The 22,177-nt window shown below is 36.0% G+C and overlaps 1 protein-coding gene across 3 annotated transcripts in view; it reads right to left on the reverse strand.

The window, feature by feature from the left end:
- The window catches only part of CD2AP (CD2 associated protein), a 106,638-nt gene that overhangs the window by 32,673 nt on the left and 51,788 nt on the right, over window positions 1-22,177 (reverse strand). For all 3 annotated transcript variants that reach the window (XM_029243042.1, XM_029243043.1, XM_029243044.1), the window contains 4 exons: window positions 21,903-22,023; window positions 3,991-4,178; window positions 1,750-1,828; window positions 1,259-1,353 (listed from right to left, as the gene is read on the reverse strand). In XM_029243042.1, coding sequence (XP_029098875.1) covers window positions 1,259-1,353; window positions 1,750-1,828; window positions 3,991-4,178; window positions 21,903-22,023 — 483 coding nt within the window. The remainder of the gene's footprint in view (window positions 1-1,258; window positions 1,354-1,749; window positions 1,829-3,990; window positions 4,179-21,902; window positions 22,024-22,177) is intronic.

Below are 22,177 nucleotides of genomic sequence, written 5' to 3' on the forward strand. Positions count from 1 at the left end.
GGCCCAGCCGCTCTGTGGCATGTGGGATCTTCCCGGACAGGGGCACGAACCCGTGTCCCCTGCATCGGCAGGCGGACTCTCAACCACTGCGCCACCAGGGAAGCCCTATATATATGTTTTATATGTATATAATGTATATTACAATGTAATATGACTGACACAAAAAAGAATAAAATGTTGCCATTTGTGACAACATGCATGGACCTCAAGGGTATTATGCTAAGTGAAATAAGACAGAAAGACAAATACCATCTCACTTATACGTGGAATCTATAAAACAAAAGGAATGAACAAACATAATAAAACAGAAACAGGCTCACAGATACAGAAAACATACCGGTGGTTGGCAGAGGAGAAGAGGTTGGGAGGGATGAGTAAAAGAGGTGACGGAGCTTAGGAGGTACAAATTTCCAGTTACAAAATAAATGAGTCACAGGGATGAAATGTACAACATTGGGAGCATAGTCAATAATATTGCAATAACTTTGTCTGGTGACAGATGGTAACTAGAAATAACAGATGTATAGAAATATCAAACCACTATGTTGTACACTTGGAACTAACATAGTGTGGTAGGTCAATTATACTTCAATGAAAAAACTTCTTTTAATTACATACACTAAACAATCTGTTAAGTCAATTTAAAACAATGGGAGAAATTTCAAAAATTACTTTAAAGGGATATAGCAAAAACAAATACTTTAATATTTCTCTATTACAGTTATTACAGAACTCTGCCCACACCCCAATACTGTACGGTTTTCTTTTTCCTTTATTTATTCCAAGTTATAAAACTACCTCATTCTTTGAAATAGCTACATCATTTTCCATAGTATGACATTTCATAACCATTTATATATTGATGGACATTTAAGTTATTTCCCTATTTTTCTTCTTTTTCTTTTTATATTACAAACACTACAATGAACATTAGATGGGGCAAAAAAATGCAATGAGGTAAAACAGGAAATGAGAACAGAACCCTGGCGGGGGCGGGGGGTGATGTGGTTAGAGAAAAAACACAACTTGATGGTAAAAATAATTTCCAATACATCAATTATAACAAAGACAGACAATAAACATTTGCTTAAAAAACCTTTCTGATCACTTACTACGTGCCAGGTTCTCAGGTCACAGAAATAAACAAGACAAAGTCACAGCCTTTCTAGAGCTTATATTCTAGTGGGAATGCGAGACTACTGAAAAATATTTCTATGAATAAATTAAGTGATTCACTGAAAACTGAGAAAAGTCTTACCTTACTTATCAACTGTATTATCTCCCCTTCTTTAAAAGTAAGTTCATCTTCATTAGTACCCACATAGGCAAACAACGTTCTACAATATTCTCTAGCTAAAATGAAAAATGTAAATAATGAAGCTTCTATAAATTGGTTCTTTCAGCAAATACTTATTAAGCCCCTACTTTGTCTAAAGAAATGTACACTAGAAGCTTCTAGAGATGATTTCAATAATTTTGGCCAATACTATATGTTGAATTAAGTAACAATTTCATTAATCATTCATTCAAATAGTTACTACATGCCTACTATGTTCTAGGCACAGTTCTAACTGTATCAGATACATCAGTGTACAAAGCATACAAAAATCCTTGACCTCATGGTGCTTACATCTAGGAGGATTTAACACTCCGATGAAGTAGTACAATGTAACTAATGTCTTCAACAAATCTAATAATATATTTGAGCATGCTTCATTCTTAATATGAAAATTTCATTCAAACACTTACCTTTAATTTTACTTTCAGTGTCTGTTTTTGTTACCTCCACACTCTGAGTTTTGGAGCCTAGTGACTGTGTGATTAAGGGCTAGAATAGAAAGGATGGTGTCAATTATTTTAAGTTAGAACAAAGCTAATAATGTTAAACAAAATTTCCATTAACAGTTATCTAGCTCTCCCTAATGGTACTTATAGCCAGGTTAGTAATGTGACTGAAAACTGCCATGAAAAAGATAAATATCTGAAAAGCTACTTAAATGATAGCCCAGAACGTCTAGTTTTTAAAACTCCCTATCTTAAGGATAATAAACATACTCTGATACCCATAATACTGTGATTTATTTTAGAACCTCTAAAATAAATAAAAATAGCATTTGAAAATTTACCATGTACCAATCTCTGAGCTAATAAGCACTTTACATACATTGTAACTTAATCCTTAGAACAATCTGCATAAAGTAGGCACTATCATCCACTCCTTTCATGGGTTAGGAGGCAGTTAGGTAACTTGCCCACAATAAAAATAATTTAGTAGTGGAGCCCAGATTTGAACCTGGAAGTCTGACTCCAGAAGGTGGACTCTTAAAACAACTGCATTAAACTTCCTTACAATGAGACAGAGTATAAAATAAAGTCTTTATACTTACTGCTGCTATCAGAATGAAAACATTTAGGTAATGTTACAACCCTTTTTAACAATATATAGTCTAGTAGGCAATTTTCCATTGTAATTGACTACAGGAAGTCCTTCATCTTGTACTAGTGTTTCCTTGAGTTCTGTCCTTAGAAGTAACACTACATTTGACCCTGGATTTCATTAGTTAAAAATCTGAACATACTGTTAATTTACCTATCATTCTGTGTTCTAGTTATCTTTTAAGATGCTCACTTTAATTTCTCCTAATTTTAACCATCATATCTTCCAATCTGGTCCTACAAACATAGCAAATGTGCTCCCTACTTTATCAATTCCTACATCAGTGATCAAAGAAAGCCTTCCAAGGCCATCCTATACGGTAACCCTGAGACTACTCTCATTAACAACAACTCTTTAGTGGACATTAAAAATGGCAAATGAAAGATTATTGGTGTAATCATTAATCGAATAAAGTTATTCAATATAATCATAAGCTTCAGAGTTAGAAAGCGACCCCAGATCATCTAGCTTAATGTCCCTCATAATGCAGACATTGCTTCTAGACATTCCTAGCTATTACATGACTATACAGCACTATTCCAACAACAAGAACTCTAATCTCTACCTTTAAAACCAAGAATTAATTAATAATCTTAATGCCAGACAGTCACAGAGCTAGGAGAGAGCAGGACAGAAAGTACAAGTTCTCTTTCCTGAACCCAAATTATTATTACATGAGAAAATATGTAACAAGCTGGGAAAGGAAAAAAAAAAATGTTGAAACTAACCATTTTAGGAGAAAACATCAGAATATATTTCACCAACCAAAACAGTCTTCTAAGTGAAATGTAACTAAAAAAGGCAAGTAAATACTAAAATATTTTAAAATCTTACGAGTTAAATAAGACATACAAATGAGCACTACAAGGGAAACAATGCTTTAAAAGTCAAGGGACAAGCCACCTATGTGAAGTACTCAATCTGATCTCCAAGGTGTTAACACCAGGAAGACTATATTCTAAAGATTGTAGCTATTTCCCCCACAAAACAGAAACTTAACAGTTTATTTTAAAATCTCTTATTAGTATGGTACATTCACTTTGATTTACTTCACAACGCCAGTGAAATGCTAATAAAAAATGAAGTTCTCCATACATCTAGGGCTAGCGATTAGATTTCACCATTGCTGACAATCCAGAGTAAAGTTAAGCAGTGCCTAATTAACTTAATATCTCACTGAGAATTCACTTTAAAATGGCCCATTTTAAGCCTACTTCAAATTGAAAGAAAAACATATAATTTTAGCTTTAAAAGGAAAACAAAAACTTGCCTTTTCTATTTTTACACTATAACTAAAAATTCTAAAGTTTCCACTAAGAAAAGTTTGTGTAAAATTTACCCCCCAAAATCCAATTTTATAAGAATCAAACATAAACATTAAAGTAAGTCACTTAAACTTGAAAACAGTTTCTCACAGTCTTCTCATTCATAATCTATTATTGGCAATCTCAAAAAAGAAAAGGTAACAGAGTTGCAAACTAACTTTTACATTTTAAGAAAAGCTTAATGAGAGAATGAATGGGGTTAATCTAAGGAAAGCTCATCATTACTACCTTCTCTGGTTTTTTCTCTTCTGTTTCACTACTGGATGTTCTTGTCCTAAGTTTCACAGAGCCTTCTTTAAATATATCTCCAAATCCAACTCCTCGGATTTTCTTTGGCTGGGTAACTGATCCAGGTGCAGTTTCGTTCCCATTTCCCGGAGAAGGTAAAGGTGAGGTAGACCCAGTCAAAACAGTTTCTGAAAGGATAATTTGTTTTTAAAGAATGACACCTAAAATCACAAAAACCTTGACATTCCCCTTCCACAGTATTTATATTCTATACCTCCTAATAAAAAATGGTATAATATGGTATAAAATGGTATAAAAATAATAAAATGACTGAGTATTAAAATATCCCAAAGAATAAGATGCACTTTATACTGATTTTTTTTAATGCTGTTTAAAACAATTTTAGGTATTCCTAATTAGTAAAATGCTAATCAGAAATCCAGGAAAGCATAGTATACCAGGTCCTCAAGAAGAGCATATCAAAATTTACAGCTCTTGCACAAACATGAAGTAATGTAAGACAGAAACATTAAAGAGATAAAGTTAATCATTTAAAAAAGTTACATGACCCAAACTGATCAAAATTAGGGTGATTTTCTGAATATAAAAACTGGTAATATTAGCAAGTTTTTATTTTAAAAAGTCCACAGTTCAAGGCCTGTCATTTTAACTCAGGGATGAAGTAATTAATAATCTAAGAAAAAAGTTCTAGAGTAATCATCCAAGAAGATTCCAGAAACATTTCAGAATGAGGGCTGAGGGGTAGGGAAAAATACATGATTTCAGTTCATTTAATTAAGCAGTCTGTTGAAGTTTAATGGTTAAGAACAACAGAGGAAATAATAAAAATGGTAGTTACCATTTATTCAGGGCTTAATCTGTGCCAGCTATTTGCTGAGCACTATACATGAATTATATCTAATTTACATAATCACCTACAGGCTTAACATTAAGCACTATTATTCCTCATTTTCAAAATAAGTAAAATGGGCAGTTATTCAGAACTTTCCCAAGGCCATACAAGTAGTAACAAAGCCAACATTTGAATTGAATTCCAGATGACCCCAAAACCAGTCCTAAATATTTTAACATAATGACTCAGACAACAAAAGCCTCTAATCACACATTTGAAACTATCTGAGAATAAGTTAACAGAAACTACTTCTATGAACTTAAGAAATGTAATGCTAACAAGTACAGTGATCTACCCTAACCACTTGCAACATTAGCCCAAGCCACCCACATATATTCTTGGTGATATATTTTTAAATAAATTTTACTCAAAGAAAGTTTACATACAATAAAATGAACCCATTTTAAATGGATATTACAATAAATTTTGACAAATGTATGCACCATGTAACCACAATAATCCAGATACAGAATATCCCTGTCACCCTGAAAAGGACACTTACACACGATCCCAGTCAATTCTTACTACCCTCAAGTCTCAAGAAACTTCAGATCTTCATTCCGTCAGTATAGATATGTCCTTTTGAAAAGTTTCATATAAATTAAACATACAGCACATAAGTCTTTTGTGTCTCCTACTTTTGCTAAGTATAATAGGTGTTCCATGCATCAACACTTCATTCCTTTTTATCACTAATAGGTATTCCATCAGACAGGTATATCACTATTTACCTACCATTAAGAACGTTAGCTGGTTCTTCATAGATGAACTTTATCCAATTTAGAAAGTTCCCTTCTGTTGCTATTATGAAGAGTTTTTATCATAAGTGTTGAATATGTAAAAATCTTTCTGCATCTACTGAGATGACCATATGGTTTTTCTCCTTTAAACTTTTTAATATGTTAGATTATATCAACTTTTGAATGCATAGATTAAACCGCATTAGTCATAATGTATTAACATTTATATATTTTGCTAGATTTGATGTGCTAATATTTTGTTGAGGATTTCTGTGTTTATCTTCATGACATAAAGTGTTATAATTCCTAAAGTCATACAGACCTAAGAAATCTGAAAGAATTTGTGGAAGATTAAATGCTTGACAGAATTCAGGAGTGAAACCACATAGGGAATTTTCTTTGTGTGAAGATTTTTTTTCTCTTTTTAACATCTTTATTGGAGTATAATTGCTTTACAGTGTTGTGTTAGTTTCTGCTGTATAACAAAGTGAATCAGCTATACATATACATACATCCCCATAATCCCTCCCTCAAATCCTCCTTATCCCACTCCTCTAGGTGGTCACAAAGCACCAAGCTGATCTCCCTATGACATGCAGCTGCTTCCCACTAGCTATCTATTTTACATTTGGTAGTGTATATGTGTCAGTGCTACTCTCTCACTTCATTCCAGCTTACCCTTCCCCCTCCCCATGTCCTCAAGTTCATTCTCTACGTCTGTGTCTTTATTCCTATCCTGCCCCTACATTCATCAGAACATTTTTTTTTTTTTAGATTCCGTATATATGTTAGCATATGGTATTTGATTTTCTCTTTCTGAACTTACTTAACTCTATATGAAAGACTCTAGGTCCATCCACCTCCCTAGAAATAACTAAATTTCGTTTCTTTTTATGGCTGAGTAATATTCCATTGTATATATGTACCACATCTTCTTTATCCATTCATCTGTTGATAGACACTTAGGCTGCTTCCATGTGCTGGCTACTGTAAATAGTGCTGCAATGAACATTGTGGTACATGACTCTTTGAATTATGGTTTTCTCAGCGTATATGCCAAGTAGTGGGATTGCGGGGTCATACGGTAGTTCTATTTTTAGTTTTGTAAGGAACCTCCATACTGTTCTCCATAGTGGCTTTATCAATTTACATTCCCACCAACAGTGCAAGAGGGTTCCCTTTTCTCCACACCCTCTCCAACATTTATTGTTTGTCGACATTTTGATGATGGCCATTCTGACCACTGTGAGATGATACCTCACTGTAGTTTTGACTTGCATTTCTCTAATGATGAGTGATGTTGAGCATCTTTCCATGTGTTTATTGGCAATCTGTATATCTTCTTTAGAGAAATGTCTATTTAGGTCTTCTGCCCATTTTTGCATTGTATTGTTTGTTTTTTTTTGATATTGAGCTGCATGAGCTGCTTGTATATTTTGGAGATTAATCCTTTGTCAGTTGCTTTGTTTGCAAATATTTTCTCCCATTCTGAGGGGTTTTTTTTGTCTTTTTATGGTGCCCTTTGCTGTGCAAAAGCTTTTAAGTTTCATTAGGTCCCATTTGCTTATTTTTGTTTTTATTTCCATTTCTCTAGGAGGTGGGTCAAAAAGGACCTTGCTGGGATTTATGTCAGAGTGTTCTGCCTATGCTTTCCTCTAAGAATTTTACAGTGCCTGGCCTTACATTTAGGTCTTTAATCCATTTTGAGTTTATTTTTGTGTATGGTGTTAGGGAGTATTGTAATTTTGTTCTTTTACATGTAGCTGTCCAGTTTTCCTAGCACCACTTACTGAAGAGGCTGCCTTTTCTCCATTGTATATTCTTGCCTCCTTTAACAAAAATAAGGTGACCATATGTGCATGGGGTTATCTCTGGGCTTTCTATCCTGTTCCACTGATCTATATTTCTGTTTCTGGGCCTTGATTACTGTAGCTTTGTAGTATAGTCTGAAGTCCAGGAGCCTGATCCCTCCAGTTCTGTTTTTCTTTCTCAAGATTGTTTTGGCTATTAGGTGTCTTTTGTGTTTCCATACAAATTGTGAAATTTTTTGTTCTAGTTCTGTGAAAAATGCCATTGGTAGTTTGATAGGGATTGCACTGAATCTGTAGATTGCTTTGGTTGGTATAGTCATTTTTACAATGTTGATTCTTCCAATCCAAGAACATGGTATATTTCTCCATCTGTTTGTATCATCTTCAATTTCTTTCATCAGTGTCTTATAGTTTTCTGCATACAGGTCTTTTGTCTCCTTAGGTAGGTTTATTCCTAGGTATTTTATTCTTTTTGTTGCAATGGTAAATGGGAGTGTTTCCTTAATTTCACTTTAAGATTTTTCATCATTAGTGTATAGGAATGCAAGAGATTTCTGTGCATTAATTTTGTATCCTGCTACTCTACCAAATTTATTGATTAGCTCTAGTAGTTTTCTGGTGGCATCGTCAGGATTCTCTATGTATAGTATCATGTCACCTGCAAACAGTGACAGTTTTATTTCTTCTTTTCTGATTTGGATTCTGTTTCTTTTTCTTCTCTGATTGCTGTGGCTAAAACTTCCAAAACTATCTTCAATAACAGTGATGAGAGTGGGCAACCTTGTTTTCTTCCTGATCTTAGAGGAAATGGTTTCAGTTTTTCACCATTAAGAACGATGCTGGCTGTGGGTCTGTCATATATGGCCTTTATTATGTTGAGGTAAGTTCCCTCTATGCCTACTTTCTGGAGAGTTTTTATCATAAATGGGTATTGAATTCTGTCAAAAGCTTTTACTGAATCTATTAGATTATCATATGATTTTTCTCCTTCAATTTGTTTATATGGTGTATCACATCGATTGATTTGCCTATATTGAAGAATCCTTGCATTCCTGGGATAAACCCCATTTGATCATGGTGTATGATCCTTTTAATGTGCTGTTGGATTCTGTTTGCTAGTATTTTGTTGAGGATTTTTGCACCTATGTTCATCAGAGATATTGACCTGTAGTCTTTTTTTGTGACATCTTTGTCTGGTTTTGGTATCAGGGTGATGGTGGCCTTGTAGAATGAGTTTGGGAGTGTTCCTCCCTCTACTATATTTTGGAAGAGTTTGAGAAGGATAGGTGTTAGCTCTTCTCTAAATGTTTGATAGAATTCGCCTGTGAAGCCATCTTGTCCTGGGTTTTTGTTTGTTGGAAGATTTTTAATCACAGTTTCAATTTCAGTGCTTGTGATTGGTCTGTTTATATTTTCTATTTCTTCCTGATTCAGGCTCTGAAGGTTGTGCTTTTCTAAGAATTCGTCCATTTCTTCCAGGTTGTCCATTTTATTAGCATATAATTGCTTGTAGTAATCTCTCATTATCCTTTGTATTTCTGCAGTATCAGTTGTTACTTCTCCTTTTTCATTTCTAATTCTAGTGATTTGACTCTTCTCGCTTTTTTTCTTGGTGAGTCTGGCTAATGGTTTATCAATTTTGTTTATCTTCTCAAAGAACTAGATTTTAGTTTTATTGATCTGTGCTACTGTTTCCTTCATTTCTTTTACATTTATTTCTGATCTGATCTTTATGATTTCTTTCCTTCCTCAACTTTGGGGATTTTTGGTTCTTCTTTCTCTAATTGCTTTAGGTGTAAGGTTAGGTTATTTATTTGAGATGTTCCTTGTTTCTTGAGGTGGGATTGTATTGCTGTAAACTTCCCTCATAGAACTGCTTTTGCTGCATCCCACAGGTTTTGGGTCATCGTGTTTTCATTGTCATTTGTTTCTAGGTATTTTTTGATTTCTTCAGTGATCTCTTGGTTATTTAGTAGTGTATTGTTTAGCCTCCATGTGTTTGTATTTTTTACAGATTTTTTCCCCATAATTGGTAGGTAGTCTCATAGCATTGTGGTTGGAAAGGATACTTGATACGATTTCAATTTTCTTAAATTTACCAAGGCTTGATTTGTGACCCATGATATGATCTATCCTGGACAATGTTCCATGAGCACTTGAGAAGAAAGTGTATTCTGTTGTTTTTGGATGGAATGTCGTATAAATGTCAATTAAGCCCATTTGCTTAATGTGTCTTTTAAAGCTTGTGTTTCCTTATTTATTTTCATTTTGGCTGATCTGTCCATTGGTGAAAGTGGGGTGTTAAAGTCCCCTACTATGATTGTGTTACTGTCGATTTTCCCTTTTATGGTTGTTAGCATTTGCCTTATGTATTGAGGTGCTCCTATGTTGGGTGCATCAGTATTTACAATTGTTATATTGTCTTCTTGGATTGACCCCTTGATCATTATGTAGTGTCCTTCTTTGTCTCTTGTAATATTCTTTACTTTAAAGTCTATTTTGTCTGATATGAGAATTGCTACTCCAGCTTTCTTTTGATTTCCATGGAATATCTTTTTCCATCCCCTCACTTTCAGTCTGTATGCGTCCCTAGGTCTGAAGTGGGTCTCTTGTAGACAGCAGTTGTATGGGTCTTGTTTTTGTATATATTTAAGGTAATTATCAATATATATGTTCCTATGACCATTTTCTTAATTGTTTTGGGTTTTTTATTTTTTTTGCGGTACGCGGGCCTCTCACCACTGTGGCCTCTCCCGCTGCAGAGCACAGGCTCCGGACGCGCAGGCTCAGCGGCCATGGCTCACGGGCCTAGCCACTCCGCGGCATGTGGGATCCTCTTGGACCGGGTCACGAACCCACGTCCCCTGCATCGGCAGGTGGACTCTCAAGCACTGCGCCACCAGGGAAGCCCTGGGTTTGTTTTTGTAGGTCTTTTCCTTCTCTTGTGTTTCCTGCCTAGAGAAGTTCCTTTACCGTTTGTTGTAAAGCTGGTTTGGTGGTACTGAATTCTCTTAACTTTTGCTTATCTGTAAATTTCTCCATTGAATCTGAACAAGATCTTTGCTGGGTAGAGTAATCTTGGTTGTACGTTTTTCCCTTTCATCACTTTAAATATGTCCTGCCACTCCCTTCTGGCTTGCAGAGTTTCTGCTGAAAAATCAGCTGTTAACCTTATGGGGATTCCCTTGTATGCTATTTGTTGCTTTTCCCTTGCTGCTTTTAATATTTTTTCTTTGTATTTAATTTTTGATAGTTTGATTACTATGTGTCTCAGCATGTTTCTCTTTGGGTTTATCCTGTATGGTACTCTCTGTGCTTCCTGGACTTGACTATTTCCCTTCCCACATTAGGGAAGTTTTCGACTATAATCTCTTCAAATATTTTCTGAGACCCTTTTTTTTTCTCTTATTCTTCTGGGACCCCTAAAATTCAAATGTTGGTGCATTTAATGTTTTCCCAGAGGTCTCTGAAACTATCCTCAATTCTTTTCATTCTTTTTTTATTTATTCTGCTCCCTGGCTGTTATTTCTACCATTTTATCTTCCAGCTCACTTACCCTTTCTTCTGCTTCAATTATTCTGTTATTGATTCCTTCTAGAGTATTTTTAATTTCAGTAATTGTGTTGTTCACCATTGTTTGCTCTTTAGTTCTTCTAGATCCTCGTTAAATGTTTCTTGTATTTTCTCCATTCTCTTTCTGAGATTTTGGATCATCTTTACTCTCGTTACTCTGAATTCTTTTTCAGGTAGGTTGCCTATTTTGTCTTCATTTATTTGGTCTTGTAGGTTTTTATATGTTGCTCCTTTGTCTGTAACATATTTTTTTTGTCGTTTCTTTTTTTTTTTTTTGATGGGTGGTGCTATATTCCTGTCTTACTGGTTGTTTGGCCTGATACGTCCAGCACTGGAGTTTACAGGCAGTTACATAGAGCTGGGTCTTGGTGCTGAGATGAGGACTTCTGGGAGACCTCACTCTAATTGGTATTCCCTGGGATCTAAGGTTCTCTGTTAGTCCAGTGGTTTGGACACAGAGCTCCCACCACAGGAGCTTGGGCCCGACCTCTGGCCTGGGAACCAAGATCCTGCAAGCTTCGTTGTGCCGTTAAAAAAAAAAAAAAAAGGATGAAAGAAAAAAAGGAGCAGTAGGATATCAAAGAATAAAAAACAATAAAATAGAAAGGTAAAAAATATATTAAGAAAAATAAAACTATAATTGAAACAACTGCAACAAGGTAAAATAAAACCACAGCAGAAAAAAGAAAAAAAGGGGGGGGAAGGGGAGAACAAGCCAAAAGGAGAGATCACCAGTCACTGGGGTTTCCTCCCATACCCTTAGGTGTCTGTGGTCTACCACGGGTGCCTGGTAGGTGCCCTAGTTGTGAGGAGACACGAATTCTGCATCCTCCTAGTATGCCATCTTGACTACACCTCCTGTGTGAAGATTTTTGATTATCAATTATGAATCAGCAGATGATTCTAAGGTGCAATTATCAGTTTGAGTATTTGATTATAGCCATAAAATAAACAGTTTCTTTTAGATTTAGTGATTCTAAACTTTACTACAGTCATTAAAGCATGTATCATTAAAATAAATGCATAGATATTTCAATTATCTAGTACTAATGGATAGGTTAATTGCTTTTGAACTCTAGAGTTAAACCTTCTCGATCCATAGCTCACCTCTTCCACTGTATATGCCCAGTTTCTTCACCTGCAAAATGGGATACTTCATAGGATTGTTATGAGAATTAAATCAGTTGATTCCTGTAAAGCACTTAAAACAGTGCCTGGCTCAGGGCCTATTACTTTTAACAAGTTTAAAGATGTATTATTGAAAACTATTCAAGTGGGAAAGAGCATGATCACATAGAAGGAGCGAAAAATAAAAGGGCAACATTGACACTAGAAGGAAGAAAGCAGAGGGTCGGGGGAGAAGGCAGGGACAAAGGAGGAGAAAAGAACAAAAGAATGGAGAGAAAGGGTAAACAGAAGGTCTCATAATCAGACAAAACAGAAATCTTACCCTATAAGGTATTTCTAATATTTTTATGCCCATGTTTTATCCATCAGAGATTGTCCTTGCATTGCTAAGCTTTAAAAAAAATTATATTTGCATCTTATGTATGGCACTGTCATAAAACCTAACAGCAAATCTTCCTATTAAACCTAAAACTCTCCCTTCCTCCCTTTCTCATGAAATCTCTACAGCAAAAACTACTTGATGACTTGCACCTCCATATAAAATGACTTAAAACCACCAAGAGCCCCAAAATACAACTACTTTTTGAAAAAACAAACAAGAATCATTATGTGAACTGCACTGAGTGCTAAAGAAAAATAATATAAAGTAAGAAACCTGATGAAAATACAAAGCACTTAATGGAAGCAATCCAAGTTCACTATTAAAGTGAATGGGTCTTACATTAAGGTAAACCATGTAAACCAAGTAGAACTTGGAATCTACTTTAGTTGCTGGCATAAATTCCCCCTCTTTTTACTCCAGAGAAGAATATCTTTCACCATCATTCAAAGATTTTTATGATACTCCTGCATTTCCTAAGAAAATGTTGTGTTTGTATGTTATGGACTTAAAACCTGTATTCCTTAGTTCCTAAAAAGAATCATTTAGAAAGAGCATCTGGCTCTAACAACAACTTGTAAAGACTCATATAACATATTACCAGTAAAAGCACTGAAGCCCCAGAACATTCTTCCTTACAAAGCTGCTCACCAGGAGAAGGAGTTCAAGGTGAAAGCTAATGTGAGATTAGACACCAAAGTAAATTGTGCACCATCTTAACTCCTGGAGACTAGGCTGCAGATCACCAAATTTCTATCCACCACCTTTAGCACACCCAGGGTCCACCACCATTCTACAAGGATCCTGTGCCCCACTAGCAATAAGCATCATCTTCCTTTTCAGAGCCTGAATAATGAAATGAAACCTCAGATTGACTCCTCCGAAGAGAATGAACATAAGACACGAGAACTCCTAAAGAACAATCTATCAGAGTTTCTTAAACATTTTGTGCAATGTATCCCTCTAGTAGCCCGGTAAAGCCCAGACGTATGCATGGCTCAAATCATTTAACAATCCCTGTTGGGACCTTTTGAGTCTCCTCAAAATTCTGACCTCTTCACTCTGCACCTCATTCTTCGCTTCTCTTCTTTCTTATTGAAGAAATTAAAAGTCAGGTTATCTCGCCCTCAGCTTCTGGGCACTAACTCTGAAGTACCTCCAATAAATTGAAACTAATCATGATACCTATAATGTAAATCTCATTTCCTCCCACCTCCTGAGTAAATCCTGTTCTGCTGATAAGTCCCATTCTTCTGAATTTGCATCTTCAGCTTCTCCCTCTCTACTTGTCCTCTGCCATTAGCATTTGAAAATGATCAAGACTTTTCCTTCTTAAGAAAAGAAGGAAAACATTCTGGAGTATATGTTGCTACACTGCTTTATACTTACCAATCACCTCTTCACTGCTTTTGTCCAGGTCATTAATGATTTCTTCAACCCTAAATCAGGATTACATTTTATTTCTTACCTTACTTATCTTATTTAACCTTGCAGCAGCATCTGACACTACTGTCCATGTCCTCCCTGAAACACTCCCTTCCCATGATGACCACTCACTCACAGGTTGCCTCCTGGCTCTCTCTCTGTGCCTTCTTGGTCTTCTTTTTAGTTACTCTGTCTTGGCCTAGACCATAAATGTTGCTACGCAGGATTCTATCTTAGGCTGTATTCCTTTTTCACCCTAGACATCCTCCCTAGGTAATCTCATCCAACTCCATGGTTTCTTGTATCACCTAACATACTTTCAAGCCTCAATTTTGGACATCCACCCCAAATTTCTTTTCAAGGTTTCAGACACACACATACAACTGACTACCAAATATCTTCACTTGGATGCCCTGACACCCCCACAGGACTCAAAGTCAACATCTCCAAAAGTGAATTCATCATCTTCTCCCAAAACGTACCCCTTCTCTGCAAATGACATCATCTGCCCAGCTTACTGACCACAGATCTGGTAGCCTTGACTCTTCTTTCTCAGTTATGCCCCGTCATCCCATCATCACAAGGTGCAGCTCTTTATGCTGCCTATTTAGCACAGGAATGCGACCCATGTTTCTCCATTCACATGATCACTCCTCTAGTTTAGGTTAATACTATTTCTACCTAAATTATCAAAACATTCTCAACTGGTCTCGCTACCCCAATCTTATTCTCCTCCAATCCACTCTTGACACTGCAACCAAACCACTCTATCTAAAAGGTAATCTGGGGCTTCCCTGGTGGCACAGTGGTTGAGAAACTGTCTGCCAATGCAGGGGACATGGGTTTGAGCCCTGGTCTGGGAAGGTGCCACATGCTGCAGAGCAACTAAACCTGTGTGCCACAACTACTGAGCCTGTGCTCCAGAGCCCATGAGCCACAACTACTGAGCCCACATGTCTAGAGCCCATGCTCCACAAAAAAAGAAGCTACTGCAATGAGAAGCCCGCCCACTGCAACAAAGAGTAGCCCCCGCTCGCCACAACTAGAGAAAAGCCCATGCGCAGCAACAAAGACCCAAAGCAGCCAAAAAATAAATAAAATAAATTTATATAAATAATCTGATCATTTCTCTCCCCTCTAAGGCTTCTCTGTGACTTGACTACCAGTCCTGTAATGCCTTCTTAAGCCTGACCCAACAATTTCTCTAGCCTCAAAGCTTACCACATCCAACTATACACTCTATAATCCCTCTGAATTGAATCTCTTTCAGGATCTTGAAACTGCTCTGCTCATTCTTTACCCTCTGCCACAAACCTGCCTAGGGATCTCCTACCCATTCTGAGATCTCAATCTTTAACTTCCTATGGGGCGCATTCCCTTACATCCTTCTCAGTCTGAGTTAGCTCTTTACACATCTATAGCACCCTGAATCTTCCTGCCACAAATATTTCTCATGCTGAATTATAATCACTTGTCTAATATTCTTTTCTTTCTCCATGGACCAAAAGCTTCAAATATGGGGAATAATCATGACTATGTTGCTCATCACTGTATTCCCATAAACATGCACAATATGCTCAACAATAAGCACTCAATATACTGAATGAACAAACATATGAATGTTGAATTAACTAAATAATAGTATTTATATTTAGAATTTCACTTCAACTTTTAAATTTCAGATCTGGGAATGCACTGAGTCCATCGGAAATGCCATCGAACCCACATATTACTGCTCTATTTCTCACAGGGGTGAAAGTACACGAAAAGACAGTTCTATAGGCATGACTGACATGCAAACACATGAGCTAAAACAGTGAGAATTACCTAACAGCCTCACCCCCACATGTTAAATAAAACAGTAAAGTAAAAAGATCCGAAGAGAATTCCAGTTGTGATTTTACCACTCGGTGGTTAAATAATCTGAGTTCTAATTTCTTCACCTTTAAAGTGGAGGTGACACTAACTTCAAAAATTATGAGGATTTAACATGACAAAGTATTTGAAAAGTTCTCTGTACACCTCAAACCACTATGCATTCATTCATCCACTGAGCAACACTGCGACACTGTTTTAGAAACTAGGTATGCAGCAGTGAACAAAACAAAATCTATATTCTACTATGGGGGTAGACAGACAATAAGAAAATAAATAAGAAATAATAACAAATGTATCAAAGAAGATAAGGGAATTAAAGAATGGAAGATAGAAGCTTTTTGCTGTTTTATACAGAGCTATTAGGAAAGGCCTCACTGAAAAGGTGATTTCTGAGGAGAATCCTGAAATCAAACTGAAAGCCATTAAGGATATCTCAAAGAACATTCAGGGCAAATGTATACAGCAAGTACAAAGGCTGTGAGACAGAAATGTTCCTGACATCTTTAAAAACAGTAAGAAGACTAATGAGAACAAAGGGGATGGTTAAGTAGGAGATAAAGTCAGAGAGGCGGGGGTGAGACATTTGGTGGTGCCAGATCTTGGAGGGTTCTATAGCCAATTTAAGAAGACTGGCTTTTACTCTAAGTAAAATGGACAGCTACTGGAAAGTAAGCACTTTAACATTCAGTAGGGAGGTAATGGCAAATAACAGATTTTGCAATTATACAGGAAAAGATAACTTACACCAGGGTAGCAGCTGTTGAGGTGGTAAAAGAAAACAGGTTCTGTACATTTATTTAGTAGGTGACAAAGTCTGTTACTGAATCAAGTATAGAGTGTGGTATTATAAAGAGTAAAAGGTGAATCCAATTCTTTGGTCTAAGTAAAAGAAGGATGGAGTTGCCATTAGCTCAGATGAAGAAGACTGTACAGAGCAAATTTGGGTACAGAGAAAAGAAGATCAGTTTTGACCATCTTAGGTCAAGATGCCTGTTTAGACATCAAACTGGAAATTTTTGTTAAAAAATAAATTTATTTATTTATTTTTGGCCGCGTTGGGTCTTCGTTGCTGTGAGCAGGTTTCTCTGTTTGCGGTGAGCGGGGCCTACTCTTCGATGTGGTGCGTGGGCTTCTAATTGTGGTGGCTTCTCTTTGTTGCAGAGCACAGGCTCTAGTAGTTGTGGCACGTGGGCTCAGTAGTTGTGGCGCACTGGCTTTGTTGCTCCATGGCATGTGGGATCTTCCCAGACCAGGGCTTGAACCCGTGTCCCCCGCATTGGCAGGCAGATTCTTAACCACTGCACCACCACGGAAGTCCAAAAATGGAGATTTCTATAGGCTTAATGTGGGCAGAAGACTTAACAAGGGATAAAATACCAGTAGATATAGTCACTGGCTTTATTAAAAAGAAGGAAAACTGAAAGCAAGTCCTACTTAGGAAATAAGTGGAATCTGAAAGGTGACAAAAAGACACTCTAAACAAGAAAGGCTAAGAATACTTGAAAAAATGAAAGGGCAGTCATTTCATTATAAAAACAGAAACATCACACTTCCCTAGAGAAGCAAAGCTTTTCCTGAAATTGACTACTAAAAAGATACTAATCTTGAGATTTTATATAGAAGCAACTGAGTAATAGAATAGATTATAAGTTTACCACATTCCTAAATATAACAGGGGCTTTTTTTTTTTTATAGCTTTTATACCACCGTTCTTCAATGAAAACTGAGGGCATAAAAATAAATTACCCTAAGGCTCAGGTAATACTGTCAACCTACTGTCTAGAGTCAGAATTATCTTCTTAGCAGTAAGAGCTAGAATTTAACTGGTCAAACCATGAACATCATCCTATATACTTCAGTTTATTTATTAAAAGAAGAGAAGAGCTCTACTAAATGTAAAGGAGTGTAAGAAGAAACTATGTAAAATAAACAAATGCAGTGGATATGGCATTCTAATACTATAAGCAAAAAACAAATTTATTATGTACAGTTGGTAATTCTTATAACAGTTACCAGAAACATACACCATTTTACTGACTAAAAAAGACTATCAAAACACCAGTTATACATAGAAGATGTTATATTTTGTTAGGACACAGGAATAGTGGACATGAATTCTCTAAGTCATAATGCATAAGATATCAAACTCTTACATTAAAACTTAAAGGACTCTATGCCTTTATCACTAAAGTTCTAAAGACCTTATAAAGTACTCACTTCCTGGCATTTACATCAATATGCAAAAACTTTCTGCCTAAAAATTAGAGTTAAAAAAAAAAAGGAATTACAGTGTACTTCAACCACTGACTTCCCACCCCATAATCACAAAGCTCCACATTTAGAATGCACTGCTATTGGAAAGGGGTTAAGCAAGCAAGGAAGTACATTTTTAACAGATACGATTCTGCAAGGTTACTAAAATTCAAAGAAGGCTGAATGCTGCAAGGAATGCCCAAAGTTTTATAATTATGAAAGTAATGAACTACATCCAAATTTAAATTTGTCTTTTGCTAGTGGTTCCATATGGACTTTAAATTTTGTACATATTTTAAGGGCTCAGTTTACAAGGCATCATAAAGATGATAGAAATGTCCTGTACATTTATTGTGGTAGTGGTTTTCATGGATGTATACAGTTGTCAAAATCATCAAATTATATATTTTACATATACACAGTTTACTGTATGTAAATTGTATTTCCAGTAAGGTTAATTTTTTAAAATGTCACAGAAACTAGTTTGAAGGCTCTCTCACTGGCCAAACCTGGCAGTATCAAAATAAATAATAATGGCAATAATAGATTAATACCTAGTGAATAGAAAAGAAACAACTGATGAGTCCACGCTGATTTAAAAAAAAAAACAACTGGGGAGAAAGCAAAATTCTTCTCTATAGAAGAATGTCAAATAATAAACAGATGGGATGATGGAATTAGAAAATCATCATTTTGCAACTATCACAGTAAAAACTGATTCAGGCAAAATTTATCTGTGGATGCTTTAACTGCTGAGTGAAAGTCTGATGGGGAATAAGATATTTACATAGTCTCAAAGTACCTCCCCACAAGACACTTATCAATTGGAAGGAAAAAAACAGTAAACTTACAGTAGCAGCACAGCTTTAACCAAGTAATCAAATTTAACATCACCAGTAATAAAAGACACAAAGCACATGTGTCCTCCATACAATACAATGAGACATCATCATTCTGTAGCCCTATCAGTAAAATATAACCTGAAACTCCAAACTGGGATACATTATACAAAATAACTAGCCTAAACTCTTTAAAAATGTCAAGGTCAAGAAAAACAGAGAAAGGTTGGGGATCTATTCTAAACAAAAGAAACTTAAATAAATTCTCTGCATGGTCTTGTCTAGGAGAAAAAAATAGCTATGTAAAGTATACTAGAACAATTAAGAATTCTGTATATGGACTGTGAATTAAACAGTATTGGTAATATTAAATATCTTGATTTTGATAACTGTACTGTAGTTATAAGAGATTGCCCTTGTTCTTAGGAAATACACACTGAAGTACTTAAAGGTAAAGGAAAAAAAGACCCACAGATTTTTTTTTTTTTTTTTTGCGGTACGCGGGCCTCTCACTGTTGTGGCCCTCTCACTGTTGTGGCCTCTCCCGTTGCGGAGCACAGGCTCCGGATGCGCAGGCTCAGCGGCCATGGCTCACGGGCCCAGCTGCTCCGCGGCATGTGGGATCTTCCCGGACCGGGGCACGAACCCGTGTCCCCTGCATCGGCAGGCGGACTCTCAACCACTGCGCCACCAGGGAAGCCTCCCCGCAGATTTTTGAATAGAAATTGAGTAATAAATTAGCAAACGAGGCAAAATGTTAACAATTGGTGGTGAATCTGGATAAAGGGTACTATGGGACCTCTCTATTTTTGCAATGTTGCTCCACGTTAAAAAAAAAAGTTTCAAAAAAAAAAAATCACTGTACTGCAGTTTAAAGGATGGACCCATAAAGTGAGAGGTAGTGAGCAAAAGTACACAGGAATGAGATCAGAAACAGAAAATTCTTAGAAGTCTTGAGTCCTCTAAGAATATGTATGTAGAGTAATATTAAGTGGTAATTTCTAAAAGTTTTAGGTTTCTCTGTTACAGAATGAGAGGGTGGTACTGGGACTTTGTAGCTCTAAACCTAGATGTCTGTGAGCTTGCTCTATCATTTCATGCCCTATTCTACCATTTCATTACTTGACTTTTTTCAAAGCTCAACACTTTCTTCAGAAGGAGAAAAAAACTGCATAAATCTTTCATGTGCAAACAAACCATAATTATGGATGAGGATAAAAATTTCAGAGAACTTTATAAGGTTTAAAATGGTAGAACTAAAAATGCATCAGAAAAACTTCAGGAATTATCTCAACAATGATTTCTAGATACCTTTTATAAATTATGTTTAATATTACCATCTATTAAATGTAAAATGATTTAATTTTTTTCTCTAAAATTTATTCCCTCACCATTGAGGACAGTGAGGCTTACAAACTGCATTTGCTACACATAACAACCTTATAATGCTTTCCTACTTAATTTCAAAATATTGAAGGTACTGACAAAAAGAAGCAAAAGAAACTAGGTTCAAAACAATCTGCAATGTTGCAAGCATTATGCTTAGAAACTATCTTGCTAGTTCACAGAACAGTCCTCTTAGGTAAAAATTATTACTCCCATTTTGCACACTAAGAAACTACAGTTAAGCAAAGATGACCAAACCACACTCCATGCCATCATGGAGCCCAACATTCTAGACAGATTAAAAAACGGTAGTGTCCACTGGAATGCAATATGAAGTACTAGGTACAGAAACAGTCTGGACAACCTTAAGACTTCATCTCATTGTTTTGAATGATATATAGTTGCTATGGTCTGCAAATCTGTGTCCCTGCAAAATTCCTATGCTGAAATCCTAACCCCACAAATTAAGAGGTGGGGCTTTTGAGAGGTGATTAGGTCATGAGGGCAGAACCCTCAGGAATGGGATTAGTGCCTTACAAAAGAGGCTCCAGAGAGATCCCTTGTCTCTTCCACCATGTGAGGACAAAGTGAGAAGTCACCAACCATGCATCAGGAAGAGGGCCTCACTAGAACTCAACTATGCTGGCTCGCCTTGATCTTGGACTTCCCAGCCTCCAGAACTGTGAGAAATAAATTTCTGTTGTTTATGCTACCCAGTCTGTGGTGTTTTGTTATAGCCTCCCTAATGGACTAAAACAATAGTCTTCATATCTTGACATTACACTGTCTTTGAAAAAAAAGGCGATACTGGCAACCTTAAGGTTGTATGTCTATACCTCAATATCTGAATCTATCTAACCATTATAAAACTGCCAAATAATACTAGTTAATGCAAGTACAAAACCCTGAACATTCTCATTACACATACTTTTCCATAAAGAAAAAGATCTACTTATCCCTACACTACCACTTATGAATTTAGTTTCCCTTAAAAAAAAAAAAAAATTCTCCTAAATCCCACAGCAATTCACAGACGTAAAAAAAATTAAATCTAGCTTTGGGATAAAATCTTTTTCAATCGTACTTTTGAATAGTGAACAAATTTAAGATTAATTTATAGGTGAGTCTCTAAATGACAGAGATCACAAAATAATTTAAATGACATTCTGGCTGCACATGGAAAACAAAATCTATTGTGTAAATATAGAAAATAACCAGAGGAAGATTTTTTTTAAACTTCTACTATTTCTGAAGTAGTTCAGCCATTTGCAAACTCTGGGCAAAATTGTATATAAGTAGGTCTTAAGTGGAAAGAAATCAGATAACATAAGTAGTATTGTTTCATAATAAGGGTACTATACGTTTACTTCAGGTTGAAGCAGACATTGGAAGGAAAAATAGTAAATTCTTTGCCTAGATATTTAGGCAAATACTCACTTTAAGTCCCTGTCATAAAGTGCTTTTTTAAGGTAGATAAGATAAAGCTCTTAGTTCAAAAGTAAGACTAGAGTTTTTAAAAATACAAAATAAACACTACATCAAATATAAAGTTTATTTAAATCTATTCAAATTTTTTAAATAGTCTACCTGAATCATCCTGGGCTTCATGAGCTTCACCATCATCTGTTACCTCTAACTCTTTCACAAAATTTGAGGGGAACAGTCCCAACTTGTTGTTCAGGGTTCCACTCCACCAGCCTTCTTCTACCTGAAAGAGTTCACAACTCAAAGATAATAAAAATTTCTCTTAAGTCTTCACTTCCCCCACAGAAAAACTGAGCTATAGAAGTGAATGAGCACAAAGTTAGTGATGCAAAATAATCCCTTTAAATCTACAAGAAAACACAAAGGGAAAAAATATA

Source organism: Monodon monoceros, unplaced genomic scaffold (assembly GCF_005190385.1).
Source record: "Monodon monoceros isolate NGI ecotype Baffin Bay Population unplaced genomic scaffold, NGI_Narwhal_1 Super_Scaffold_3, whole genome shotgun sequence".
Taxonomy (NCBI): Eukaryota; Metazoa; Chordata; class Mammalia; order Artiodactyla; family Monodontidae; genus Monodon; species Monodon monoceros.